Consider the following 19,872-nt stretch of genomic DNA (forward strand, 5'->3'; position numbering starts at 1 on the left):
AAACACACACAGAGACCAAAATGAGGTGGAGAATGGAGCATGGAGAACGAAAAGTGGAATAAGTGAACCAAGCCGGTAAGAGAGGCTATGGCTCCGTCTTTGGCTCAATGGGGATTGCTTTGAAGCGCAGTCGCAACTGTGAAGTTTCTACCAACGTGAGCGAGCGAGAGAAGAGGGGAGTGAGTAAGGTAGTGACTCATACAGCAGTGCCATGCCTGAACCGCGATAAGCGAGATAGCTGTATGCCTGCTGCCGTAAAAGAGTCTGGTAGCAGAAGTCTTCTGAAATAAGCACAGTGGACTCGATAAGGTTGAACACATTTATCCATGTCATATCATTTATATCATATCTATCTTATTAACGAATAGCTATCATCATTCAACTTTACAGCTGTCAAATTAAAAAATGTGAAAGCTTTTAAATAAGATTATATTCTTATTATGCTTTGTGGTGCAGATCAAGTGGGCCTTTTATGATTTTTTTTTTTGCCGTACAAATCAATTATAGATTTATTTTTAAAGCGTACACAAGTAAATGTACACACTATCTTTCTACAGCAGATAGACTCCACCGCCGGTCATAATTAAATGATTAAATATTTAGTTACGGCTCTCAAGTTATTTAACCTTCAATCAAATCAGTTTGTTTGAACTGCATATCGATATACCCAGGTGGAGGTATAATTATCAAAATGAAGAAACGGCAAAATCAAAACTCAAACAACAAGATCGACTTTGTGTTTATTGAGCTCCTTCTCCCTCAGAGGTTGCTGCAGTTGATACGCGACTACGCATTTGACCCCAATTGCAGAGGCGCAACAGAGGCGGTGTTAGCTGGGGGTAGATGTCTGTAGAGTTTACAGTGCGTTCGTGTGAGTTTTACTGTTTCTTATGCATTTCTTTTGGTGGCCGGGCAATTAATTAATTAAAATGTAATTTATGTTTGCTGTTCCAACGACATTTATTTGTTTTCAAAAATTAAAAACAATTATGAGTGAAAACCCAAGAGGCGAATACAAGAACAAAATCAATGGTACAAGCGAAAGCCAGTTGGTGCTTAATTATCAGTGGACATGAGTGTAAAGTAGAAGAAATACATACATGACTGACAACCTCGAGGCGAAGGAGAAGGACAAAGAGATAGGGGAAAAGAGTTGAAAGCCGCATCTTTGAGTTCACTTAAAATGACTGAAATCTTTCTTTGACACACATTCTACTGTAGTAAATACCTACAGCACAGAAAATTACGTGTAATGGATTTTACCATTTTCAGATTACACATTGGTTATCCGATATTTTTTCTGATACACGCGTTACACTCGAAGTTAATTGATTAAATACTATTTTCGGGCCATAGTCCGTTTTGTACAACCCCCTTATGTATAAACTTTATCCGGAACAAGTATATATGTACATATGTATAGATATAGTTTCATATTTCGAGAAGCACAAAAAAATGTCAATTTCTTATCCCCCAGACACTTGACAAATACCAATAAGTATCACAGAAAAGAACGCAATGAGAGTGGTGGAAACAAAAGGAACTCAAACAAAAACCAGACTTGACCTGAGCAACTTGCTAGGCTCCTCTCCAAAGCCACGTCTAATCTGTTTGTCCGCTTTTCCTTCCACTCTAGGAATTCCACGACTCCAGACACCGCGGTATAGACAGAGATGAAAAATTAACGCAAGTAGAAAGGTAGGGGGATGGAGACTCAAGTGGTGGCATGGTAGGAGATAAAAGCGAACTTAAGCCAGCCGAGTTAGTTGAACAGCACTTGTCCCTTTTCATTTTCTTCATGGCTCTGCTCTTGAAATTTTCAGAGCTGAAGTGAGAAATTTGACAAGAATTTGTATGGTTCTATTTTAAAATACGTATTTACGCTGCAATCGTGATTAAAGTATTTTTTTTGTACTCGGTTTATAAGGAATTTTTAAAGGATTTAAACTTTAATTTTTTCTCTTTTTGTCGTAACTTGAAAAAATCCCTAGAATTGACCATCTGACAATTACTTAATGATTCATCGCCAAAGGCTTAAAGCGATCCAACCGCAAAAGCCTGTGAAAAAAAGGAAAAGAGCCTCCGTCAAAGCTTTGTGTCAGCTGTTTGTATGTGAAATCGCATCGATTTGTTTGACAGGCTTTTACTTTCGCCCACGCGCACTCCTCACCCTTCATTTTCCTCCTTTCCCTTACGGGAATCGAGCATCTAATTTAATTAGAAGAAATTTTCGCAATATTGGTTTTTCTGTTTTTCTGCTTTTTGCTAACGCTGCTTTTCATGCACTTCAATACTTTTTTGTTTTTTTTTTTTTGCATTCATTTAAGGCACAGGTACCAAGTAAGGAAAAGCATGGCCTTGAGCACAATTATTGTAAAATCCTTTTTACATTGCTGACGACTATTCAGAATCAGGATTAATCATTTTGATAAGTATAAAATAAGAGTGATTGGACTCATCTAATAAACTCGCATTTTGGTGCCAATAATAGACAAACATTAAACCCAGAAACTATATATTTTCCGTTCATATGTATCGGGTTAAAAGAGATTAATTTCTAATGACTATAGACTATTTAATTTTGTACCATCCGTTTTTCTTTCATTGTAAGCAATATGTGCGGGCTTTTCTAGAGAGAGAGAGAGAGAAACACCCCCACGCAGACCCAACCACTCAGTCACTTGTAGAGGAAAAAAAAAAAAAAAAAAAAAAAAAACCCAGCGATTGACAGTCGACAACAGCCTAATGACGTCACCGGTAAATAGTGCGTGATGTGTGTGTGCAAATGTTTGATGGGTCACTTGTGCTTTGCTTTTTTATTTTGGCGTGTTCGCCTTTACATTCACATTATTTTTGCTAAATCCGCAATTTGTCCTTGTTTTTATGGGGCACCACAGCTGCTGCTCACTGGTCACCCAGTCCATTGCCCGCCATTATCCTCTTGCTTTCGTTCGCTTTTCATCAGCGTTTTTCTTGTATTGCAATGGAGCTACTTTTCGCTACACGCAACTCGGCTTTATTTTTGCGTTTTTTTTTTTGCCTTTTTTGATACAGTAAAGCTACTCTAGATTAAACTCTTAACTACTACAGAGAATCTAAAACTGAAAATTTTGACTATAAGCCTGATTATTTTAAAGACATATTTAACTTTAGCTTATAATCATGTTTAAAGAATTATTAATACCAAAACAACTAAGCAACGGCAGTTCGTGCTGTACGAATGGCTGGTGGCAAGACTAGCGTGGCCTACGATATGTTTGTTGTTGTTCTCGTTTTAGCTGAGAATTTAGGTTATCCCCGTCGCCCCTGCTCCATTCACTTGTCATAACAGCTCGGCTATTAAATAATAAAAAGTAATACAAAAAGTTTGTTTTTTGTTACATTCGCTGTCTCCAACTAAAATGTGTGGATATGTGAATATAGAGATGGGTGTGAGTAAGTTTGTTTTGTTGGCTAGCAACAAAATTACGTTAGTTTAGCTGGGTTAGTTGCTTTCTGTTTTCGTGTATTATACACAGCCGGTGGAGTGGAAAATAAATGTTGTAACATGATTTCTGTTTTGCTTCTCCTTACATTTTGTTAAGTAAATGTATAAAAGAAAAGGCTCAATCACCACCAGTTGTTACTTAACCTAAATCTATTAAAGCGGCTCCGCATACTTTTTAATTTCACTGATGCCATTTTCCGCGAACAACAACATTCGTGGTTCGTAGGTCCAGAATCTATGTCTTCTGGCTTCCCAGCTTACCATATCCCATATAGTACCTAACCCCCAGAGGTCAACCAGTAAATACCCCGATAAAGTGCACCCTGAAGTCCCTGTTTCGTAGCCATCATAATGAGCGACAAGCAAACAAGTGCTTTGTGTGAGTAAATATAGCTGGAAGACCCGAAAATGCAGACAGCAAACATTGGGAAGACCCAATGGCAAACATATGCGCATATGTATGTAAGTATAAAGAACTATAAAACACAGATACAAAGACACAGGAAGACTTTGGGTCTCGACAAGAACCTAGAAATGTCAATAAGCGAGCACGAGGTAAAATCATCAGCAACGAAAGCTTTGGACCCACACACATTCAAGGCTAAAAAGGCGCCTTTTCCGTCGGCCTGACACAAGGAGGCCGATCAACTAAAATGCCTATAAAATATTTATAATGTGCGTGAGTTGTGTGCACTTCGTTTCCCACTTTCCTACACAAAGACCGGTGGTATCTATCACGCACCCACATATGTGGGTATTATGTATTGCATTGGAAACCTATTTCATTCACCCCCTTCCCATGAATCTTCTTCTTAGTTTGGCTGGCGTGCCAGAGGCGAGAAAAAACAGACGCCATAAGCCAAAAGCAGCAAAAACACTTGCGAAAATAAAATAAAATCAAACACACAAGTTTAAATAGAAACATCTCTTTGCTAAAAATAAAATCTGTTGCTTGAACTTTTGACAATGTACAGTATTCGCTAGGAAATGAAAAGAAATTAGCTTTAAGGAAATTGATTTCTGCTGATTATGTTGAACGTTGGGTAAACAAAATACAAGTAATTAAAACCTGATTTCGTTAATATTTTTTCAAGTTTAATGCGTGGAAAGCTAGATTCATTGGTTGACTAAACCAACAAAATCAACAGTTCTAAGTTTTAAAACCTGCAAACACGCGTTTCCCGACACAACCATAATCTTATCGTTATCAAAATATCCAACCGTTTCTACGCCGATAACAGTGTAGTACAATACCGAATACGACGCTTCCGTAGCTAAAGGGAATGCTTTTCTAGCACAGCTTATCAATGCAAAATTATAAAAATAGTTGCAAGCCTGTTGTCTCTTCGCAAATTTTTAGTACCGCTTGGAGTTGGAATGTAGAGCTATAGGGAGTACAAAAGCATCCGATTTCAAATATATTCCAAATTTAATACTCAAAAACGTCTTAGAACTATTCGAAAAATAGCTACAAGTGAACATAAACCCGTTATGCATTTTGGGGATAATCGATAGACAATCATAACTCACCTTGCTTGCCGTTCTCGTCGCTGCATTTCGCCTAGCTAATCTCGCTTGAATTTTGATCGCTTTTCCGTAATTTTGATAATGGTTTTTTATCGGCTGCCGCTGCTGCTTTTGTTTTCGTTTCAAATGCTGTGTTTGTTAATGTTGCTGACAGGCAATTGGTTTGATCCGAAATGCTAGCTCTGTTTGATAAACAAACTCGAGGATCTGCAGGATCTGAGGGATGCGTGCGAATTGAGCGAATTATCCTTACCGCCCACAATCACACGCATTCGCGCACTCACTCACACTCACTTAGCGTCCGCGCATGTCGCGCATGCGAACAACACACACGGGAGATCCGCCGCTCTCTTTCGCTCTTTCCCCCGCTGGACGACAGGTGTGTGTACAGGGCTTGCCTCTCTCTATCCCTCTGTTCGCTAGCTTACAGTTATTCCAGTTGTTCCTTTTCCTTCTCTTTCTGCTGTTCTTGTTGTTATTGTTGCTGGGGGGTCGTCGTTGTTGTTTGACATTAAGTATGAAATTTGAGCAGCATCTCCTTGAAATTTCAGCTTTGGTGCTATACTTTCTGTATTTATTTTATGATTTTTGTGAGCTGTGTGTTAGTATATGTGTGGTAGTATAGTTATGCGTTCATATGTCAAAAGGCGGGCTTTTTGTCGTAGAAATATTATTTTCCTATTGCTAATCCGTTTGCCTCTGCACGATTGATCGACTTTCGGCTTTAATTTCTGGTTCAGCTCAATCGGTTCCGGTGTAAATTAGCCAAGGCGTGTGTGTTTATGTTGTTGGGAATTAAGGAAAACAGTCTCGTGCTACGCTGAACAACTATATAAACAAATAATTTTGGCTAAACAATTTGACAAACACACTTTTGCACATTTTATCCAACAATTTGTGTGACAACAAATCTGAATCTCCGAATTCATTCAGGTTGTTGCTATGATTTTTTTCCTCCCAGTTTTGGCTGACATTTTAGGCAAAAGTGATAATGCTGCTGCTTAAATGTGTAGTTAAATTTCAGTTATGGACAATTTAACCGGTCAGTTGCACGCCTAAACATTTAATGCTCGCGACCCCAGAGCATGGAAATCATAGCAATCTGTAAAATAAGAAAGGAAAAGTTTTAGTATTTAGATAAGTAAACAGATGAAACAAACAAAAATATATTTCGTAAAGATCGGTTTTGATTTCAATGTTTTGGCTTGATATAACTGAAATACCACGTTAACTTTTATAAAGTATTAAAAAAAAAACCTATTAAAATGTTTTTAAACTCGTATTCAAAATTATCCATACAAATAGTAAATAGACTATTGAATGTAAGAAACTACAGTATTTTTTTGGTATGTTAGACCTGCCCACGCGGAAGCTGGTCACACTAAAAAGCACTGATGAGAGCGCTAACTAATTTGTTTTTTTTTTTCCATTGATTTTCATTTAATTTCTGAAGTGTTACTATAGACCTTAACTAAAAACTTTTGAAGATATCGTTCTACAAACGAATGTCACGCTTTTCTAAACGGCACGGAATTAGAATTAAGAAAATGTCAAAAAAAATAGGCCAATTAACTGACACGGCCCTCATGCCGTCTAAAGTGTTGAAAAAATTTTTGGGGCCGCAAGGTCGAAGTAAATATTTCCGTACGTGATTTCGTTTATTTTTATAAATTTTCACGTTTTGTTATCCGATGCAAAAAAATGAGCCAAGGCGGCTATGGCCAAAAACCTGAAGAGAATAAGAGAGAGAAAAGCGAGAAAGGCTGTGGGGGGAAAGAGGCGGAGAGGGTGTAACTACTCGACTTTTGGCCATATTTTTTTTCAATGGGCCGCCTTTCTGCCAACGCATCATTTTGTTTGGTTTGCTTTAATCTGTACGCAAATGAACGTTTTGTGGACTTTATTAATTATCCAACTTTTAACTGGCGATTTACCTTTTATACAGTTTTGCACGCATTTTCATTACGCCTCATTTTTCACCCATACACTCTCACACGCACGCACAGACACAGTTACACACGTTCGGACCGAATATTGAAATTTGCAACTCGATTCGCTGCTGTGCGCTCGTCACTTTCTCGATAACTACTTAATTCACTACTTTTTACATGTTAAGCTGGGCTAGAGTTTGATTGATTTCCAACGAAACTATCCTCGAATGACCAAAAAACGCACGCAAGAGAGCACGAGAAAAATGGTGCGATTTTTTCCCTTGCCTGCAAACACACACACACACACTTTTACATGGACTTAGACGGAGTAAGACCGTATTGAACAAGGAGGGAAATACTGCAGACTGATTTAATGCTGATTACTGATCAAAAAGAAATTGGATAATTAAATTAGCTTTCCCTGTTTATTATAAATTGATATTTTCTCTCCAGGTGCTTAGGATAAAACTCACTTTAAGTGTTTTTTAAGTTAAAACATATGTCATTATAATATAAAAATACTGATTAAAATACTATTTTTGGCGAAGCCAATTAGCCGGCAACTTTGTTTATCTACACTTTAAAACTGTATAAACCCACGGTTAACACTTCCGAGTAGTTAATATATTAAATAATAATATTAATAATAAAATATAGTATTAATAATATTATTCAAAAATACAAGTTTTTTTTCTAACTTTTTTATTTATTGCTTTCAATGATTTCTCGGCATTTTCTATATACACTTACACTTGACACTCGCGATATCTCGCGATTCAACAACTCTACCACGCTTACTATATCGTTATATTCAATTAATCTTTTCAATCTTTTAATTATAATTACGTTCGATTTTTACAGTTTGTTTTCGCAGCTGATTTGGGACTAAAAAACGAATCTGCCTTGTTCTAGGGTGGCCATAACTAAACCACTAATCAAATACCGAATACTAAAATACCGCATCTGCAACACGTGCGAGTTTAGCTGTCTCTCTAAAAAGTAAATAAATTACATTTTATATACAATTTGTACGCAGAAACAAAATGCTAAGAAATAAAAGGAAAGCGGGAAAGTTGGTAAGAATGTCTGGATCTTTATGTAAAGTATTTGGCCTTAAATTTACATGGTTTAGGTGCGCGCACCTCAGAAAGCCGCTCGAATAGATTCCCAAGCAAATGCACATGCCGAGGATCACAGCGACTTGGAGCACTCCGCTCCAAGTACCGACGATGGTTTTGATGAACCAAAGCCCACAATCGCCAAGAAGGTACCACTGCCCACTGGCATACCAAAGAAGAACAAGTTTAAGCAGAGGGACGATACCAAGAATGTAAAGCCGCCCACCTTGGAGGAAATGAAGGAGCTGCGAGACACACAAAACCTCTTCCACTCCAATCTCTTTAAGCTACAAGTTAAGGAAATGCTGGATGAGCTGCAGTTAAAGCAGAAATACACAGATTTCATTGAAAAATGGCTGGACTCCTTTACGGTCTTCACCCGACAGCTAAAGGATGGGTTGATGGAGCGGAGCCACCTGGAAATTCCAATGAAGCTTTCTCAAAAGCCGACCGGCTTTGTTTTCTCCAAGCCCACCAGGGAACCATATCTGATCGGAGCCGCTGCCACAGGCACTTTGCTCGGTCCCAAAATTGTAGTCGATGTGGCTCTAGAGATGCCAAAGGAATCCCTGCACAAAGAAGATTACCTAAACCTTCGCTATGACCAGAAGCGAGCTTTGTATCTTACATATGTGACGGAGAGGATGAAGGAGTCGCGAGCTTATGCACAGGATCAGTTTAATTTCAATTACTATGCTAACAACCCGCTTAAGCCGGTTTTGGAATTGACCCCAGTAACTAAGCAAGTAAACAAGCATCTGCAAGTGCGTTTGTTCATCACTGCCCCATTAAGCAGTTTTAAGGCAGGTAGATTTGTTCCCTGGAACAACAATATTCGGCCTTCGTATTACGGTGACGAATGGGACGAGGAAGAGCCGCTGCCCTCCACCCAGCACTACAACGCCAACGTACTGTTCGATCTAACCTTGTCCGAGAACCAGGCTCACTTGGATAAGGCCTTTAAGGGCAGGCGTAATTTTCAAGACGGCCTGCTGCTCCTTAAAGTATGGCTGCGTCAGCGGCAACTTGACATAGGTTACAGTGGTTTTGGGGCACACATCCTGGCCGCTTTTATTGTCTACCTAAATACGCAGCGCATTCTGCATCAGTCAAGCAGCAGTTACCAAGTGGCGCGCACTGTATGGAACCAACTGGCGAGCACAGATTGGACGAAAGGCATAAGCCTGGCCCTTGTTCCCATTCAAACGGAAGAATTAAACAAGTTTGCCGAGCAATATGACGTTTGCTTTATAGACTTTACTGGCCAGCATAATCTATGTGCAAATATTCCACTGTACCTGTACCAGAGAGTTCGGGAGGAGGCCAAGCTAGCGGTGGAACTGCTGAACGACATGAAGCTGAACAGTTTCCCGCTCATCTTTATGCAAAAATGTCCACTGTACAGCAGGGTGGATAACATCTTAAAGTATGTGCAGCTAAAATGTAAAAGTTTTTTAATTATAAACCTAATTATTTTTTTCCCAGGATTTCCAATTATTCGTGTATAAATCAGATGCTTACACTGCATTCCCAGCCTCGATTTAAATATGATTTTGCTAAATATGGTTACCCGCAGCTGCTACAATTATTGACTGAGTAAAAAAACTGAGCTATTCGGGCAACTTGCAAAACAATAATAATCATTATTTTAGGCTCCTTAAAAAGGGACTGGCTGAACGTGTCCACTCAATATTACCCCTCGAAACTGCGACACCCGCCTGGCCTGTGGAAAACAAAGCTCCCGTTATTGGGAACTATATTCAACTAGGCCTAATACTTAAGCCAGAGCACGCCTACGAGGTGTTAAACAAAGGACCTGCTGCCAACGACGATCCCGAGGGAGCTGAGGAGTTCCGACGGTTCTGGGGAGAGAAGTCAAACCTACGTCGGTTTCAGGATGGTAGCATCACCGAAGCTGTGGTTTGGGGCAGCGCCCAGGACTCACCCGCCAAAAAGCGACTAATTGTTCGCCAGATTGTGCTGCATCTACTGGAGCATCAGCTACAACTGGACAGCAAGGAAGTGCAATACATTGCCGGCGAGTTGGACCAAGTCTACCGGCTGTCTCCTTGGTTTAAGGTCAATAAGCTAAAGACCAAGCTGTCATTGGATCAAGATACCGACGCAGAGGCACTTAGTCCGCACGCCATCCGCTGCTATGATGAGTTGGCTCGGCAACTACACGGGCTGAATGATCTTCCTCTAGAGATTGTCTCCATATCAGGCGTCTCGCCCGTTTTCCGCTACTGCGAGCCGCAGCCCGTGCTCCCACAGGCGGTTCTGGTAGAAAACCGCATTCTGACAAGCACCATTCAGCGTGTGGTAATCCAGCTAGGGCAAAGCGGCAAGTGGCCCAATGAACTTTCGGCACTGCGGGCTCTTAAAACGGCCTTCCTCATCGAAATTGGCGAGAAGTTGGAGGCGCAGTGCCGTCTTCATTGGGTGATGTCCGCCGACGGTCTTCTCGTGCTCAAGCAAGGTTACTGCTTTCTTATAGAGCTGGCACACAACAAGGAGCTCGCGTTACTTAAGCAAGAGGTTACTGAGCGTGGTATAACTACATATATCGACAATGCAGCCAGTCGTTCTTTAGAGTGCCAACATTATATTCTACCCAAAGTGAGCGGGGCTCTACATTCGCTTCATCAAACTTACAGCGCATTTGGTTCCACTGTGCTGTTGGCCAAGCGCTGGTTGGCCACACAATTGCTGGACGATGGGCTATGGCCCGACATGGCTACTGAGCTACTGGTGGCGCATCTCTTCCAGCAGCGGTATGCACCACAGTCCATAGAGGCGCCTCAAACTGGATTCATACGCTTCCTGCAGCTGCTTGCCTTTAGCGATTTTCATGGAGAGCTCTTCCTGCTAAATTTCAACAATAGTTGGCAGGGTAAGTTATTTATTACCAGTCCGTATAGTTATAAAATAAATGCATTTTACGTATTCTAGAACAACAAATTGCTGACCTGGAGCACAACTACCGCAGCAACCGCCAGAGTTATCCTCCTTTGGCTGTTGCCACCGCGTACGATATGCAGCATGCCGGTCGATTGTGGACCTCGGATAAATCCCCCAGCCAAAGGGTGCTAGGACATGTGACACGACTGGCCCGCCATGCGCTCGAGATGATCGAAACCAGCCTGATGTCGAAAGATCTGAGGTTTGTGCGGCCGGCCCAATTATTTCGAGCTTCCAACGAGGGCTACGATCTGGTTATACAATTCAAGCCAGATCTGGTGCCGAATTCCTTAAGCTACGATCTGGGGTCACCATTCGTTTCATTTAGCCAGCCAAACTTTAACTTGCCCCGCGCGGGATCAGGTGACGTTGCACGAATTGTGGGACTACTAAGAGTAAGATGATGTAACGCTAAAGTATTTGAAAATTCTAATTTCCCTTTTTTTGCCGGTTAGTCTGCATACTCCGACTTTGCTGCTTTCTTTTACAATCCGCACGGAGGCAAGGAACTGGCCATTGTATGGCGGCCACCAACAGAATTCGCTGCAAAGCCATTTAAAGTCACAGAGCTGCAGGCATGCAGTCCTTTGGGTAATGGAAGGGTTCAAGTTCTCAGGGAAACGCTGGTCGAGGACTTCAAACTGTTACTGAAAGATTTCTACCTGCGCATTGCCACACCAGAAGAGCTTAAGCGGGAACAGCGCGAGCATCAGAAGCCCAAGCGTTACTTTGATGCCAACCAGACAGAGGAGAAGTCCACTCCAAAGCCGAAGGTACGAAAGGCCATCGAGAAAGAGGCACCACCCAAAAAAAAACGTCTCATAAAAAGCTCGGCCCTTAAGGCCTTGAAATAGATCTAGAAATAGCTACACTGTTATTAGGTTAAACAATTACTAAAGTCAAATATTATAAACAAAATAGCTTTACTTTTGGTTCAAAAAACTGGCATATAAAAGCATTAGAAATCGCGAGCACCTGTGATAAAGAGGTATAGCATCACTCCTGCCCCTGCTGTAGCATTTCGTGATTAGAATTGGGCCCAATATATCCGGTTAACCCGTAAGTTTGTTTCCGTATTTGGTTGGAGTCTGGTACTCGCGGATAGGCAGTGTTACCCAATGGAATCGTCCTATAGCAATTGTGAGAATGCTTAACCTGCCGGCAGAGGTCAACGCGGATTTGTCTTGATGTGCAAGGTTGCTCCTGTGGACGAATGGGCGACTGAACCTGAGGCTGTACCGGTACCAACAGCTCCTGTTCCGTGCAGGTCTGTTGTGACTTACAGTGCCGACAGGGACTATTGCTTTCCGCCGATGAAGTGTAATCACATTCAGCTGATGTGTATGACTCGGCTGAGGTCGTTTCAAATAGGTGGCTATGTGAGGAACCGCATCCCGTAAAGTTGGTTATGGGCTGGGTCTGGCATGCCCAGGACCGGGGTTCTTTCTTCATATAGGCATTTGCACTGAGACAGCTCTGAGTTTGGCATCTTGCGTTCTTCAGCGGCGACTCCTTTTTCACAATGGAAGATGTACCAGTACAAGTCTGAGTTTGGCAATTCGCATTCTGCGGTATCTCGTTTTTTATAGTTGACGGTTTATTGGACAAATTTTGAGTTTGACAGCTCGAGTGGTGCGTCTCGCACCTGGGACTGTGTTGGCACCCAGTGTTTGTCTTCAAGCCGCATGTCGAGGTGCCGGCACTGTAGCAAAGTGGAAAGCGGGGTTCTGATTCTGCCTTTTTCTTGGACCAGCCCAATTGAGTGGACACACTTGCAACCGTCTTCACTGGGTAGGAGGTTTCCTGAAAGTTCGGACAGGTATCATTGGTCGACTTTGTAGGGTGCTTTACATCCTCATCGATGTCCATCTGGATTCGGACCCTTTTCCCTGTGGCATGGCGGATAAGATCATCCAGAGTGCAGGAATTCGTGGTGTTCGGCGGGGAAAAATTCAACGGACCTGGTGAGGCCGTGTCCAAGGGAGCAAACTGCCCGTTGGGAACTAGGCGGTTGTAGCTAAGCACACGGATGTCTTCCACACGACGAATGTCCTGCTGGGTGAGCACGAAGATCTCGTTGCCCACCATTACGGGAACTTGCCAAAGATGTGTCAGTCAGTACTCTATCTATTACAATTAAAGATCGATGCTCACTGTGCACAGCAGGTGCCATCTCCTCCGATACTTGCATCACTTTTTTCGCAGTAGAATTGTTTGCCATTGCCTGGGATTACACAAATTTTGAAAAATATATTCAAATTCGATCTGAGAATTTAGCATTTGTACACAACTTTTTTACAAAACACAAAAGGAGAACGATACTTTGATTAGCAACAATTTCGGAATATAAATTATGCAGTAAAATCTGATTACAAATAAAATAAAATAATAAAATTAGGAATTGTAATAAAATATATTTTCAAGGCTAATAAAATAATGCGTTCTTAGTAGTTCTCTTAAGCTTAAAAATGTTTATTACCGTGGCAAAGATCACAATCAAGTTTAGAAAAACTCATCGCCCCATGTAAATTAATTGCTTAAATTAAACATACAGTTTGAATCATAAACTAATCCAATTTGAGGCAGCTCAAATAAAGGAATTACAGTGTGTTTTCCACAGTCTTAAACAAGCCATTAAAATTAGCCGGATGGGAGCCGAAACTCACAGAAAAATACTTAATTGCAACATTTAAATGAAGTCCTATTAAACCGTACACTAAGTTTTGCTTAAGGAAATGATTTCGTTTCTTTTTATAAATAAAAACTTCAGTCCCGGCTTATTTTTGTGTTTTTCCGTGCCATTTTAACTGCGTACTGATTCCTCCTTAACATTGGGCGTAATACTGGCCCCCGTCGCAACGGTGTCCTTGTCCTTGTTTCCAAAATCCGGGTACAGTTTGGCCACTTGACCCAAAGGAGTGCAAAGGCGTCCCGAGAAGTCCAATCGTTTGTTGGACTGACTTCGCTCAGCTGAGGATATAATATCTAGCAGGGATCTGGCGACAAACATTAGGCGAGAATTATTAAGGATTCAATCAAGGGATACCCACATACCTTTGCCCACAACTAGACATGCGACGCTTGCTGGCCTTGAGAAGGCTATTGGAGTTGCTGCTGCCACTAGCACTGCCGCTACTGTTGGGTTCCAGGCGTTCAGGAGAGAGTGGGGATTCCGTGTAAGAGCGCAGGAGACTGGCTCCTGGTTCCGACTTCAGCGGGGCGTCACCGTAGGCGGCTCGCAAGCTCTGTAGGCTTTCCAGCAGATTTTTATGGTGCATAGTGGTGGCATTTAGTTGGATAAGTTGCTCCAGTTCCCTATACAGCAAGCGATACTGGTCTTTGGCCTTGGAAAGCTTTAGTCTATTTAGGATCGAGATGAAAATGGTGTTATTATAATACAATTTAAACAAATATAGGGGTTCTCCATTAATTGTTTACCTTGCTCCATTGGTGTGCGTAAATGGTAGAACATCGCCACGCGAGGCGCTTTTGTACAGTTCGTGAATGTGCTGCTGGCACCGCACCTCGTCCTGCTTGTCCATGTCCTCCTTAACCAAAAGATGAAGAAAATGCGGCAGCCAACTGATATGACGCTGTAGATGGAACAGTATCGAAGAGCTGGTAGTCAGAGGGAAGTAGCGTGGCAACCGGCGCGTCAAAGACGGAGCAGATGGATCCTTGACCTTTAGCGGAACCATGCGCGACATCTTGATCAGTTGACCAAGTTCGGCGGTGCGATAGTCCGAGACGCGTCCTCCGGGGCCATCGGTAATTGATGGAGCCTCGTCCATGCAGGAGCGCGTGATGCACAGGGAGTGCACAAAGATCTCGCCACCGCGGGCAGACAGCATATGGCTGGTGGCCTTCGAGCCGGTCTTGCGCGGCATTTCCAGTAACACAGAGCGCCCGTTGAGCAAAAAGTTAATCAAGCAGGAACTGGGCCGCGAGGTGACGTCCACAGGTGTCACGAGGAACTGACCCAGGCAGGGCTGTAGATCAGCAGAGCCGCAACCGCGGGGTGTGCACCACTTAAGAGTCACCGTTTCGTAGGTAGCGCCTTGCTTGATGCTCGTTGGTAGACTAAAATCCGGACCACAGGTGATGGAGTGGGCCCTACGGCTGTGCAGGATTTCCACATCGTAGTTGGCGCTGGAGTTGGCGTTCTGCTCTTCCTTCATGGGTATGTTGGTCACCGTAGTACTGGCTAGGTCGTAATGGTTTAGTATGAGGTGCGTCAGCTTATACGAGATATCCGGGGCACTGACTGTGTGGATCTCGACGTCCAGCAGGGGCGAAATCTTGAGCAAGCTGCGATTGGTGACCAGCGATTCGACGCCTAGCGGCACAATGTTGAGGATAACTAGGTGGCAATGGTCTATGACCAGTCCCTTCTTGGCTGGTGGCGCTGCTAGGGCGTTCTGCTGCACCAGCACTGTGTTGAAGATGTCCTCCAAGCTCTTCATGCTGGTATTGTCGCGCGCCGAGGTGATGCAGATGACGCGACCCTTGTTGGGAATGCGCGGCAGTTCGTCGGTCCCAAAGTCGGCCATAGCCGCCAGCTGCTCATCTGTGGGCTCCGCCAGCGCTTCGATGGCGGCCCGCAGGCCATGGATCACCGAGTAGTCTGAAGATGTTGGAACGTTGCGCGATGGGACGCCCACCATTACCATTGCGTTCATCACGTGCGACATATTTTGTGTGCTGGGACTCCAGGTGTTCACGATGTGCGCCGCCGTGTCAGAGACAATGAACCGCACATGCTTCTTGCCGGGAAAGAGATCCCAGACCACGCGGCAGTACTCGATGGAAGATTCGCAGGCGCATGTCCACAGGCTCTTACTGAATTGGGATCCACCGCCGCCGCTTGCATTTCCCGCCGCTCCTGTTGCGCCGCCGTCTGCAGATGGTTTTCCCTTTAGGAAGTCCATCGAGATGTACTCCTCGCTGGCGATGCTGAAGTATCGGGTGTGGTCCAGCACGAAGATGGTCTTCTGGTTGCGCTCGAACATGGTGGGCTCGTCTGGACAACTAAAATTGCAGGGAAATCAAACAAACGCAGGCGTTGAATTCTAATTGTTTACAATCTTTATTCACCACGAACAGCTGTTTTCAAATTCCAAATTCACCACGGAGCAATTTTTTTTAGTTTTTTTTTCCATATGTTGAAAAGCTTTTTGCTCAAACTCACCAAAAAAAAGCACGAATGCTTTTAAATATATCGATGAATATTCAACTTGATTCAAATTTGTCCGTCTCTAATTTAGCGGATCTGGCAACACTACACTCCTAGAATCACGTTGTTAAGCGAAAGCTGTCAAAATTTCGTAATATTTTCTAGATTGTTTTTTTTCCCACACTCTGAGTGAAAAGCGCGAGCAGCGCACTCCAACGTATCAGGACAATGTCGTGGCTTTTGGGCAGGAACCGCCAGCAGCCGCAGCCGGATCAGTCAGCCGGCTTTCCGGACGGAGGAGGAGCTGCCGATCCGGAGGGCAGGACGGCCGGTGAGAAGACCGGTGATGCGCAACTGAGCCGGGCGGAGCGCAAGGCCATGGAGGCGTACCGCTTCGATTCTTCGGCGCTGGAACGTGCGGCGGATGCTGCCAAAACCCTGGAGCGTTCAAGTAAGCCGACAATTTCATCACCCAATTGCATAACCGACATGCGCCATGCTATCACAGCGTGCGTGTGCGTCAGAGTCCATGTCCATGACCCATGTTAATCTTGTGCAGAACACGCCCGGGAGGCCCTTGAACTGTCCAAGATGCAGGAGGCCACTCGGCAAACGGAGTACAACACCAAGGTCAAGGAGTACGAGGCCCACATCGAGCAGGCCAAGGTCGAGCAGAAGCGCATCGATCACGAGGAGCGCCGCAAGACCCTCATCGAGGAGACCAAGCAGCAGCAGCAGCGTGCCCAGTACCAGGATCAGCTGTCCCGCAAGCGGTATGAGGATCAGCTGCAGCAGCAGCAGCGCGTGCAGGAGGATAACCTGCGCAAGCAGGAGGAGAGCGTCCAGCGCCAAGAGGCCATGCGGCGCCAGACCATCGAGCACGAGATCGAGATGAAGGAGAAGAACCGGCTCAAGCTGCTGGAACACGAGCTGCGGGCCAAGGCACGTGTGGATCGCGAGAACCGGGATATCAATTTAGAGAAGATTCGTCTCAAGGCGCAGGAACACCGAACTACCGTTCTGGAGGGCATTAAGTGAGTGATTCCCCAAACTAAGCAGGATGATATAATTGATTTCCTATTCCTAATCCACAGAACTGCTGGTACTGTCATCGGTGCCGGGGCTGAAGCTATGCTTACCGACTGGGATAAGGTGCTGACCGCCGCCGGAGGACTTTCGTTGTTGGCCCTGGGCGTGTACACGGCCAAGGGCGCCACGGGAGTGGTCTCTCGATATGTGGAGGCGCGCATCGGTAAGCCTACGTTGGTTGGCGAGACGTCGCGCTTTGCTTTTCTGGATGCCCTTAAGAACCCGCTTAACTACCTGAAGAGGTTGCGCGCCAAGCCTACCGATGCCCTGCAGGGCGTTGTGCTGAATCCGAAGCTGGAGGAACGGCTACGTGACATTGCCATCGCCACGAAGAACACACGTATCAACAGAGGCATGTACAGGAACGTTTTGATGCACGGCCCACCCGGAACGGGCAAGACCATGTTCGCTAAGAAGCTGGCCGAGCACTCTGGCATGGACTTTGCCATCATGACCGGTGGCGATGTGGCGCCCATGGGCAAGGAGGGCGTGACGGCCATCCACAAGGTGTTCGACTGGTCGCACACCTCTCGCCGCGGACTGCTGCTCTTCGTGGACGAGGCCGATGCATTCTTGCGCAAGCGCTCCTCAGAAAAGATCTCAGAGGATCTGCGTGCCGCCCTGAACGCCTTCCTGTACCGCACCTCCGAGCAGAACCCCAAGTTCATGCTTGTGCTGGCCTCCAACACTCCCGAACAGTTTGATTACGCTATCAACGATCGTCTGGACGAGATGGTGGAGTTCACGCTGCCTGGCCTGGAGGAACGGGAACGCCTCCTGCGTCTGTACTTCGACAAATATGTGCTGCAGCCTGCCGCTGCGGGTGCCAAGTAAGTATTTCATGAATTGATTCATTTTGTAAAAATACTTTACTATCTCTTATAATCTAGGCGGTTCAAGCTGGACACCTTTGATTATGGAAAGACGTGTTCGAAGATGGCCGCTCTGTGCGAGGGCATGTCTGGTCGAGAAATCTCCAAGCTGGGCGTGTCCTGGCAGGCGGCAGTCTATGCCTCCGAGGATGGTCTGCTCACCGAGAAGATGGTCCTAGACAGGTGCTACTCCGCTGCTGAGCAGCACAAACAGAAGGTGGGTTTAAAAATGTGTATTAACCTCATGGGCTTTGGTAACCTTCAACCATGTACCCTTTGCAGATGGCCTGGCTTTCGGATCAGGAGCGTGCCGATCACAAATCCATCACTGGCGCAGCTGCTCCACCCCTTACCCTCACTGCCAACAAACTGTGAATCGCGGAGAAGGAGCTGTTGTCGAAGTAGATGCAACCTGCATTCAAAACTTGTTTAGTTTTCTAATCATTTAACATTAAGTTGGTACGCACAGGGCTTTACCTTACTAACGGACACCAGCAGCCGAGACACCAAAAAAAGTGCATATCGGTTACGTGTATGCATTTAACAGCCTGTACATAATCGTTGGCGGAAACATGTGTTCGTCTATAGATACAATTAAGTTTGACCCACTGATAATTGTATTATAAGCTTACATTCACTGTCTCAATAGAGTATACAATAAGAGGTATATATTTTAACTGCTGTTGTTGCATTTCGTATGTTAAAGCTTTGGACGTAGACTGTGAATTGGTATTGAAGTCGGTCGCGCCAGCACTGTGAGAGATTTATATTAAACTTCTCGCTGGCGCTTCCACTAATTTGACTTGTCCGCAGAGTTTTCCTATGTATGAGTATGAAGTAAATATATATAAATTACCTGTTAAAAATTGCATTTTTTTTCGCCTTTTCAAAGAAGAGGTTGAATTATGTTTACAAAATTGGTTAGGTGTTTAATCTTTATCCTCAAAAATAGTTTCTTATAGTTTCCTGAAAAGTCTAGTTATACCCTTAGCTCTTAATTAATTTTATTATTTCAATTCTATTGTTTCATTAATTAGTTGAAATAATTATTCATTACAGTAAGTGATATTTTTGTTTACCCCACCTAGCGGAAAGTAGATGTAGTATGGTCGAGTTGCCAACTATATTTGTCAATGTTAAATGAAGCGACATCTGAGGGCGAAAGCGCGCAAAATTTGTGGTAATGTAATGGCAACTTTATGTTAAGCAATGTAAAGTTATTGCGCACTCCCCTCAATAGGTGTCGCAAAGTCCAAGTGCAGTTAAATATTTAACAAAAACTACTTTATAAAAACTAGAAAAAATATGTATAATTATACCGCCGTAGGCGAATATAACTTCAAGTATAACATTTTCGTGTTTTCGCTAAAAACACTTTTTAAAATTATACAAATTTCTGAAACTTTAAATTTCCTTGCATCACAAATTAAAATTAACGTACTTTTGCGCCACCTGTATTTCTACTCCAGAAGTTTTTATATATGATTATTCGATTGTAATCGATAATACTAAAGATATTTCAAAATACAAAAAAGTGTTACCCCTTAAGTAACATTTTTATCGGGTGCTTCCACCAGACAAGCAGTGTAAACTGCTTTGTGTAGTGGGGACTCGAACCTAAAGAAATAATGGTCACACTAAAGTGCAGTTTGGGGAGATGATGTTGGGGTGGCAGCACTGTCTTTGTCCGCTTTGGATTTAACGCGCGAAATTT

The 19,872-nt window shown here is 43.7% G+C and overlaps 4 protein-coding genes across 4 annotated transcripts; 2 read left to right on the forward strand and 2 right to left on the reverse strand.

Annotated features, from left to right (window-relative positions):
* The first annotated feature begins 7,867 nt into the window (after positions 1–7,867).
* LOC122620828 (nucleolar protein 6) lies at positions 7,868–11,942 on the forward strand. The gene is made up of 6 exons (XM_043798465.1): positions 7,868–8,021; positions 8,078–9,489; positions 9,549–9,659; positions 9,716–10,956; positions 11,016–11,419; positions 11,480–11,942. Exons 1-6 carry the CDS (start codon positions 7,989–7,991, stop codon positions 11,876–11,878), a joined length of 3,600 nt encoding a protein of 1,199 aa, XP_043654400.1. The 5' UTR covers positions 7,868–7,988; the 3' UTR covers positions 11,879–11,942.
* On the reverse strand, positions 11,929–13,340 carry LOC122620831. Its single transcript, XM_043798482.1, has 2 exons — positions 13,179–13,340; positions 11,929–13,120 (listed from the first exon to the last, which is right to left on the reverse strand). Exons 1-2 carry the CDS (start codon positions 13,243–13,245, stop codon positions 12,021–12,023), a joined length of 1,167 nt encoding a protein of 388 aa, XP_043654417.1. The 5' UTR covers positions 13,246–13,340; the 3' UTR covers positions 11,929–12,020.
* A 135-nt stretch (positions 13,341–13,475) lies between these two features.
* Positions 13,476–16,113, reverse strand: LOC122620402 (protein asunder). Its single transcript, XM_043797841.1, has 3 exons — positions 14,463–16,113; positions 14,079–14,384; positions 13,476–14,020 (listed from the first exon to the last, which is right to left on the reverse strand). The coding sequence occupies exons 1-3, from the start codon at positions 16,031–16,033 to the stop codon at positions 13,828–13,830; spliced, it is 2,070 nt and encodes a 689-aa protein (XP_043653776.1). The 5' UTR covers positions 16,034–16,113; the 3' UTR covers positions 13,476–13,827.
* Positions 16,114–16,295: 182 nt separating this feature from the next.
* On the forward strand, positions 16,296–19,024 carry LOC122619883 (ATPase family AAA domain-containing protein 3A homolog). Its single transcript, XM_043797087.1, has 6 exons — positions 16,296–16,648; positions 16,757–17,231; positions 17,292–18,116; positions 18,177–18,375; positions 18,441–18,559; positions 18,615–19,024. Exons 1-5 carry the CDS (start codon positions 16,426–16,428, stop codon positions 18,531–18,533), a joined length of 1,815 nt encoding a protein of 604 aa, XP_043653022.1. The 5' UTR covers positions 16,296–16,425; the 3' UTR covers positions 18,534–18,559; positions 18,615–19,024.
* The last annotated feature ends 848 nt before the right edge of the window (positions 19,025–19,872 follow it).

Source organism: Drosophila teissieri, chromosome 3R (genome assembly GCF_016746235.2).
Source record: "Drosophila teissieri strain GT53w chromosome 3R, Prin_Dtei_1.1, whole genome shotgun sequence".
Classification (NCBI taxonomy): Eukaryota; Metazoa; Arthropoda; class Insecta; order Diptera; family Drosophilidae; genus Drosophila; species Drosophila teissieri.

What these genes read in the sequence shown, in the direction of transcription:
- LOC122620402 (XM_043797841.1), bottom strand. Translation starts at nt 16,033, where the DNA reads ATGTTCGAGCGCAACCAGAAGACCATCTTCGTGCTGGACCACACCCGA. An exon ending in ACGCACACCAATGGAGCAAG is followed by an intron (nt 14,385 to 14,462) that starts GTAAACAATTAA and finishes GATCCTAAATAG; the next exon opens with ACTAAAGCTTTCCAAGGCCA. An exon ending in ATGTCTAGTTGTGGGCAAAG is followed by an intron (nt 14,021 to 14,078) that starts GTATGTGGGTAT and finishes GTTTGTCGCCAG; the next exon opens with ATCCCTGCTAGATATTATAT.
- LOC122620831 (XM_043798482.1), bottom strand. Translation starts at nt 13,245, where the DNA reads ATGGCAAACAATTCTACTGCGAAAAAAGTGATGCAAGTATCGGAGGAG. An exon ending in GATGGCACCTGCTGTGCACA is followed by an intron (nt 13,121 to 13,178) that starts GTGAGCATCGAT and finishes ATCTTTGGCAAG; the next exon opens with TTCCCGTAATGGTGGGCAAC.
- LOC122620828 (XM_043798465.1), top strand. Translation starts at nt 7,989, where the DNA reads ATGCTAAGAAATAAAAGGAAAGCGGGAAAGTTG. An exon ending in AAAGGAAAGCGGGAAAGTTG is followed by an intron (nt 8,022 to 8,077) that starts GTAAGAATGTCT and finishes TACATGGTTTAG; the next exon opens with GTGCGCGCACCTCAGAAAGC. An exon ending in GAATTGTGGGACTACTAAGA is followed by an intron (nt 11,420 to 11,479) that starts GTAAGATGATGT and finishes TTTGCCGGTTAG; the next exon opens with TCTGCATACTCCGACTTTGC.
- LOC122619883 (XM_043797087.1), top strand. Translation starts at nt 16,426, where the DNA reads ATGTCGTGGCTTTTGGGCAGGAACCGCCAGCAGCCGCAGCCGGATCAG. An exon ending in ACCGTTCTGGAGGGCATTAA is followed by an intron (nt 17,232 to 17,291) that starts GTGAGTGATTCC and finishes CCTAATCCACAG; the next exon opens with AACTGCTGGTACTGTCATCG. An exon ending in CCTGCCGCTGCGGGTGCCAA is followed by an intron (nt 18,117 to 18,176) that starts GTAAGTATTTCA and finishes CTTATAATCTAG; the next exon opens with GCGGTTCAAGCTGGACACCT.